Genomic DNA, 7,466 nt, shown 5'->3' with positions numbered 1-7,466 from the left:
GACATGAACTGCTCTGCCGCTGTCCATCAGTTCCGTGGCTCCATCATAGAAGGCCACCAAATTGGTCAGGCAGGATTTCCCCTTAGTGAAGCCATGTTGGCTGTCACCAACCACCTCGTCGTTTTTCATGTGCCTTAGCATGTTTTCCAGGAGAAACTGTTCCAAGATTTTGCCAGGCACAGAGGTGAGACTGACTGGTCTGTAGTTCCCCGGGTCTTCCACCTTCCCCTTCTTGAAAATGGGGGTTATATTACCCTTCTTCCAGTCATCGGGAACTTCAACTGACTGCCAGGATTTTTCGAATATGATGGACAGTGAAGAACATTTTCCTGATACCCAATCTGAACGTCCCTTGACACACTTTAAAGCCATTCCTTTGTGACCTATCAGCAGACCCCAGAAAGAAGAGATTAGCGCCTCCCTCTCCGCTCCCCATCCTGAAGAAGTGGTAGACAGCAACGAGGTCACCCCTGCTCTGAGCTGAACAAGCCTAGTGTCCTCAGCTGCGCCTCACAGGACATGCCCGCTAGTCCTTTCACCATCTTTGTTGCCCTCCTCTGGACACATTGCAGTAATCCTTAGATCCTTCTCCCCTTGTGGAGCCCAAAGCTGCCCACAGTATTCAGGGCAAGGCCACACCAGTGCCGAGTACAGCAGGTCAGTCCCTTCCGTTGGCTGGCCCGCAGCACTGTGCCTAATGCACCTCAGGAGACGGCAGGCCCAGCTGGCCTCCAGGGCACACATTGACTCCTATGGAGCTGACCATCAAGCACAGCCCCCAGAGCCCTTTCCATAGCCCACACCTTCACAGACACAGTGTTTGTCTGGGTGTTACACAAGAGATTTATTGGCATCTTTGCACAGGGGAAAGCTCCCAGAGGGAATGGACTCTCAAAGAGGAAGGGAGCTCACCGTCCACGTAGTAACAGGAGTGCCTGTTGCCAGGCTCCTTTCCAACGGCCTCTCCAGCTGCACCAGGTCCCGCTCCCCAGAGCGCACTTTTGCTGTGGAGGAAAGGTGCGGCAGCAGTTCCCACTGCTGATAGAGCAGCGTGTTCTCCGTGCCCAGCGTGCTCCGCTCTGGGGCATCAGCTCTCCAGGGAGGGTCCAGCATGCGTAGACTCTCCATCCAGACCCCAGTGAACACACGGGGGCACATCAGTGGTGCCTCTTGCTTGGTCCCTGCACAGGTGGAGCTGCCAGCAAGACTACTTGGGCCCATGCGAAATCTCCGCCATTGCTGCGATCATGCGAGGGGAATGGAGTCTAGAATTTATCTTTGTAGCCACCATAGTTACAACCTGCTGCTGCGCTGGGGAGACCGTTAACGGGAGAATGCTGCCACTCTTCTGAGAGGCCTGCTGCGCGGTTTTCCCTGTCCTTTCTGTGTCCTCTTTCTGTCTCTCCCCTCTTTTTCCCTGGGGTACAAGTCTGTCATCTGCTGTCAGCTGTGCACCCTGCAAACACAGCTCTGTGCATGAAGACCACTTTCAGTGGCCGTAGGTCAGCACTCTGGTGAGGCGATCTTGCAGGTCCATGAACTCCCTCATTGCCTCAGCTTGGGCAGCCGGATCCTGCACCAGATGCTGGAAGAGGTTGAGTGGCTCCGCCCTTTGCAAGGCTGGGGGCAAGACAATCTCCTCAGGAATCTTCTCATTACCATAGAAGAAGTGGTCGAGGCGTTTCTCCTCCAAGCAGCGGCACAGGTACCGCATGATGTCATCCAGCCGCAGTAGGAAATGCCTGCTGCGCCAGCCTGAGAGGGGTGTGGTGGTCAGGAGGTGCATCACCACCGTCTTCAAGGTATAGCTGGAAAAGCCTGTGCCCACCAGTATGCGGGTGCAGAGCTGCAGGCATCTGAGGTGGAAGCTGTCATGTGGGGCCTGCCTGGCCATCAGCTCAAAGAACTTTGCCTCTGCCACAGCACAGCTCAATGTCCAGGTTGTGCTTGGGCTGAAGATAGCCTCACTAGCCTGGCTGCTCACGAAGATGTCCGAGTTGCCTTGCTGCACGCCAAACACAATTTCAATGATGACTTCCTCCATTGCTCTCTCCACCTTGAATTTGCAGGAGCGGCTGGAGGGCAGCATAATTAAACGCCACTGGTGTGAATGAGGCAAAAGCACCCAGGATGCTTTCACCAGAAGATGAAACCTGCAAGCAGTTTTCTGCACATCTAGGTAGGAGCCGGTGCAGAGCGTGTGTAGGAGGCTGGGGCCCTGATTCCTCCTCAGCTCCTCCTCAGGGTGGTGGAGGAAGCACAGCATGTCCCCCGCCACCTGCTCTGTCGTGCATGTACACTCCAGCTCCACGCGGATGCGGAAGTTCCTCTCTGGCATCTCCCCCGGATTGCAGAGCTCCAGGAGAAAGGTGTGCCCAGAGGGGGGCCTCATGGGCACAAGCACTCGGTAGATGATGTTTCCTTCACCGGGACTCCAGCCTTCGTTTGCGCTGCCTATGCTAAAGCCTGGTTGCAGCACTGGGAAGGAACTATCTGACGCGACTTCTCTGGCAATAAGGATCAAGTCATCCACAAGGTCCTTCACAGATTCACGCTTTGTGACCAGGTTCTGTTTAGGCCATTGTATGTGCTCCTCAAAATGCCTTGCCAGGTCACTTGCACCATCAGTGTCTTCTTCCTCTTCGTTCTGCTCGTCCCACTCTTCCTCGTCTCTACTGCTGCTGTTGGAGCTGCCCTCTTCACTGCTGTTGCCCACCTCATGGCTCCTTTTCCTGAGGAACCAGCAGAGCCCGACAATCAGGAGGAGCAGGATGCCAACAACCACCCAAAATTGCCAGTGCCGCAAGGCAGCAAACAGCAGGGCTCTCCAGGCCGCATGACTCTGCTCCTTGCTCTTCTGCGCCTGGATCTTCTGCTCCAGGATCTTCTGCTCCAGCTCCTGCAGCAGGCGAGCCATCTCCTGGCTCAGCATATCTGCACGCTGCTGCATGCGGTCACGTGTGGGTTCATCCAGCTCATCACTGACAAGATGCGCATTCAGGATGAGCTCTTGCAGAATCCAGAGAAGGAATCTTGTGACAGCCATGGCCTGCAGGAGAGAGAAGGAATTCAGAGGGGCTGGGAGGGGTGGAAAGGAAGGGAGGGAGATAGGGAGCTGGTGGCGGGGGGAGAGGGGACAGGAGCCGCAGGGAGCTGGCGACAGGCAGGAGAGGGGACGACGCAGCTGGGAGGCAGCAAGGCCTGCGCCCAGGCCCGGTGGCAGCAGCAGCGTGCCCTGCTCAAGGCGCTCACAGCCAGGGCCTCGATGCAGGGTGAGCACCCACGCCCAGGGGCCCGCGTTTCTGCCCCGGCCCTTGTCCAGCCCAGCCTCCCCCCTGTGTGTGCACTCACTGCTGGCCCAGGCCGTCCTGGGGCAGTGCTGCCTGCTGGCACCCTCACAACCATCCCCCATTGTGACTCGTCCCCTCTGCCCTCACAGGCACCGGGACGCATCACAGGCCTGCCCGCCAGCCAGCCCCAGCCTTCGCCCCCAGCCAAGTTCAGTGACTCACAGCTGCCCTGGTGCCCTGGTTACAGCTTGGCTCCAGCCAACTTTGTTCAGAGAAGTGTGCATGGTGCTGTATTTTGGAATAAATATATTCTGCCTGTCAATGGGTATCTCATAATCATAGAAAATCCCAAGTTGAAAGTTACCCACAAGGACCATCGAGTCCAAGGCCTGACTGCACCCCCGGACACCCTGAAGTTAAATTATACATCCAAGAGCATTGTCCAATTGTTCCTGGAATACCAACGTGCCTGGGGACGTCGCTGTTTCCTGGGGGGAGCTTGTTCCACTGCTTGACCAACCTTTCAGTGAAGAACATTTTCCTGATGATACCCAACCTGAACGTCCCTTGACACACTTTAAAGCCATTCCTTTGTGACCTATCAGCAGACCCCAGAAAGAAGAGATTAGCGCCTCCCTCTCCGCTCCCCATCCTGAAGAAGTGGTAGACAGCAACGAGGTCACCCCTGCTCTGAGCTGAACAAGCCTAGTGTCCTCAGCTGCGCCTCACAGGACATGCCCGCTAGTCCTTTCACCATCTTTGTTGCCCTCCTCTGGACACATTGCAGTAATCCTTAGATCCTTCTCCCCTTGTGGAGCCCAAAGCTGCCCACAGTATTCAGGGCAAGGCCACACCAGTGCCGAGTACAGCAGGTCAGTCCCTTCCGTTGGCTGGCCCGCAGCACTGTGCCTAATGCACCTCAGGAGACGGCAGGCCCAGCTGGCCTCCAGGGCACACATTGACTCCTATGGAGCTGACCATCAAGCACAGCCCCCAGAGCCCTTTCCATAGCCCACACCTTCACAGACACAGTGTTTGTCTGGGTGTTACACAAGAGATTTATTGGCATCTTTGCACAGGGGAAAGCTCCCAGAGGGAACGGACTCTCTCAAAGAGGAAGGGAGCTCACTGTCCACGTAGTAACAGGAGTGCCTGTTGCCAGGCTCCTTTCCAACGGCCTCTCCAGCTGCACCAGGTCCCGCTCCCCAGAGCGCACTTTTGCTGTGGAGGAAAGGTGCGGCAGCAGTTCCCACTGCTGATAGAGCAGCGTGTTCTCCGTGCCCAGCGTGCTCCGCTCTGGGGCATCAGCTCTCCAGGGAGGGTCCAGCATGCGTAGACTCTCCATCCAGACCCCAGTGAACACACGGGGGCACATCAGTGGTGCCTCTTGCTTGGTCCCTGCACAGGTGGAGCTGCCAGCAAGACTACTTGGGCCCATGCGAAATCTCCGCCATTGCTGCGATCATGCGAGGGGAATGGAGTCTAGAATTTATCTTTGTAGCCACCATAGTTACAACCTGCTGCTGCGCTGGGGAGACCGTTAACGGGAGAATGCTGCCACTCTTCTGAGAGGCCTGCTGCGCGGTTTTCCCTGTCCTTTCTGTGTCCTCTTTCTGTCTCTCCCCTCTTTTTCCCTGGGGTACAAGTCTGTCATCTGCTGTCAGCTGTGCACCCTGCAAACACAGCTCTGTGCATGAAGACCACTTTCAGTGGCCGTAGGTCAGCACTCTGGTGAGGCGATCTTGCAGGTCCATGAACTCCCTCATTGCCTCAGCTTGGGCAGCCGGATCCTGCACCAGATGCTGGAAGAGGTTGAGTGGCTCCGCCCTTTGCAAGGCTGGGGGCAAGACAATCTCCTCAGGAATCTTCTCATTACCATAGAAGAAGTGGTCGAGGCGTTTCTCCTCCAAGCAGCGGCACAGGTACCGCATGATGTCATCCAGCCGCAGTAGGAAATGCCTGCTGCGCCAGCCTGAGAGGGGTGTGGTGGTCAGGAGGTGCATCACCACCGTCTTCAAGGTATAGCTGGAAAAGCCTGTGCCCACCAGTATGCGGGTGCAGAGCTGCAGGCATCTGAGGTGGAAGCTGTCATGTGGGGCCTGCCTGGCCATCAGCTCAAAGAACTTTGCCTCTGCCACAGCACAGCTCAATGTCCAGGTTGTGCTTGGGCTGAAGATAGCCTCACTAGCCTGGCTGCTCACGAAGATGTCCGAGTTGCCTTGCTGCACGCCAAACACAATTTCAATGATGACTTCCTCCATTGCTCTCTCCACCTTGAATTTGCAGGAGCGGCTGGAGGGCAGCATAATTAAACGCCACTGGTGTGAATGAGGCAAAAGCACCCAGGATGCTTTCACCAGAAGATGAAACCTGCAAGCAGTTTTCTGCACATCTAGGTAGGAGCCGGTGCAGAGCGTGTGTAGGAGGCTGGGGCCCTGATTCCTCCTCAGCTCCTCCTCAGGGTGGTGGAGGAAGCACAGCATGTCCCCCGCCACCTGCTCTGTCGTGCATGTACACTCCAGCTCCACGCGGATGCGGAAGTTCCTCTCTGGCATCTCCCCCGGATTGCAGAGCTCCAGGAGAAAGGTGTGCCCAGAGGGGGGCCTCATGGGCACAAGCACTCGGTAGATGATGTTTCCTTCACCGGGACTCCAGCCTTCGTTTGCGCTGCCTATGCTAAAGCCTGGTTGCAGCACTGGGAAGGAACTATCTGACGCGACTTCTCTGGCAATAAGGATCAAGTCATCCACAAGGTCCTTCACAGATTCACGCTTTGTGACCAGGTTCTGTTTAGGCCATTGTATGTGCTCCTCAAAATGCCTTGCCAGGTCACTTGCACCATCAGTGTCTTCTTCCTCTTCGTTCTGCTCGTCCCACTCTTCCTCGTCTCTACTGCTGCTGTTGGAGCTGCCCTCTTCACTGCTGTTGCCCACCTCATGGCTCCTTTTCCTGAGGAACCAGCAGAGCCCGACAATCAGGAGGAGCAGGATGCCAACAACCACCCAAAATTGCCAGTGCCGCAAGGCAGCAAACAGCAGGGCTCTCCAGGCCGCATGACTCTGCTCCTTGCTCTTCTGCGCCTGGATCTTCTGCTCCAGGATCTTCTGCTCCAGCTCCTGCAGCAGGCGAGCCATCTCCTGGCTCAGCATATCTGCACGCTGCTGCATGCGGTCACGTGTGGGTTCATCCAGCTCATCACTGACAAGATGCGCATTCAGGATGAGCTCTTGCAGAATCCAGAGAAGGAATCTTGTGACAGCCATGGCCTGCAGGAGAGAGAAGGAATTCAGAGGGGCTGGGAGGGGTGGAAAGGAAGGGAGGGAGATAGGGAGCTGGTGGCGGGGGGAGAGGGGACAGGAGCCGCAGGGAGCTGGCGACAGGCAGGAGAGGGGACGACGCAGCTGGGAGGCAGCAAGGCCTGCGCCCAGGCCCGGTGGCAGCAGCAGCGTGCCCTGCTCAAGGCGCTCACAGCCAGGGCCTCGATGCAGGGTGAGCACCCACGCCCAGGGGCCCGCGTTTCTGCCCCGGCCCTTGTCCAGCCCAGCCTCCCCCCTGTGTGTGCACTCACTGCTGGCCCAGGCCGTCCTGGGGCAGTGCTGCCTGCTGGCACCCTCACAACCATCCCCCATTGTGACTCGTCCCCTCTGCCCTCACAGGCACCGGGACGCATCACAGGCCTGCCCGCCAGCCAGCCCCAGCCTTCGCCCCCAGCCAAGTTCAGTGACTCACAGCTGCCCTGGTGCCCTGGTTACAGCTTGGCTCCAGCCAACTTTGTTCAGAGAAGTGTGCATGGTGCTGTATTTTGGAATAAATATATTCTGCCTGTCAATGGGTATCTCATAATCATAGAAAATCCCAAGTTGAAAGTTACCCACAAGGACCATCGAGTCCAAGGCCTGACTGCACCCCCGGACACCCTGAAGTTAAATTATACATCCAAGAGCATTGTCCAATTGTTCCTGGAATACCAACGTGCCTGGGGACGTCGCCGTTTCCTGGGGGGAGCTTGTTCCACTGCTTGACCAACCTTTCAGTGAAGAACATTTTCCTGATACCCAACCTGAACGTCCCTTGACACACTTTAAAGCCATTCCTTTGTGACCTATCAGCAGACCCCAGAAAGAAGAGATTAGCGCCTCCCTCTCCGCTCCCCATCCTGAAGAAGTGGTAGACAGC

General features: G+C 56.7%; 2 protein-coding genes across 2 annotated transcripts; both read right to left on the bottom strand.

Moving 5' to 3' along the window:
* Nucleotides 1-1,489: 1,489 nt before the first annotated feature.
* Nucleotides 1,490-3,359, bottom strand: LOC115606034 (inositol 1,4,5-trisphosphate receptor-interacting protein-like 1). Its single transcript, XM_030481291.1, has one exon. It carries the CDS (start codon nt 3,044-3,046, stop codon nt 1,490-1,492), a length of 1,557 nt encoding a protein of 518 aa, XP_030337151.1. The 5' UTR covers nt 3,047-3,359.
* A 1,637-nt stretch (nt 3,360-4,996) lies between these two features.
* On the bottom strand, nt 4,997-6,866 carry LOC115606729 (inositol 1,4,5-trisphosphate receptor-interacting protein-like 1). The gene has a single exon (XM_030483146.1). The coding sequence runs from the start codon at nt 6,551-6,553 to the stop codon at nt 4,997-4,999; it is 1,557 nt and encodes a 518-aa protein (XP_030339006.1). The 5' UTR covers nt 6,554-6,866.
* Between the last annotated feature and the right edge of the window lie 600 nt (nt 6,867-7,466).

Source organism: Strigops habroptila, chromosome 4 (genome assembly GCF_004027225.2).
Source record: "Strigops habroptila isolate Jane chromosome 4, bStrHab1.2.pri, whole genome shotgun sequence".
Classification (NCBI taxonomy): domain Eukaryota; kingdom Metazoa; phylum Chordata; class Aves; order Psittaciformes; family Psittacidae; genus Strigops; species Strigops habroptila.
Note: the sequence above shows the minus strand (reverse complement) of the source record. Positions and strands in the feature narration are given on the sequence as shown.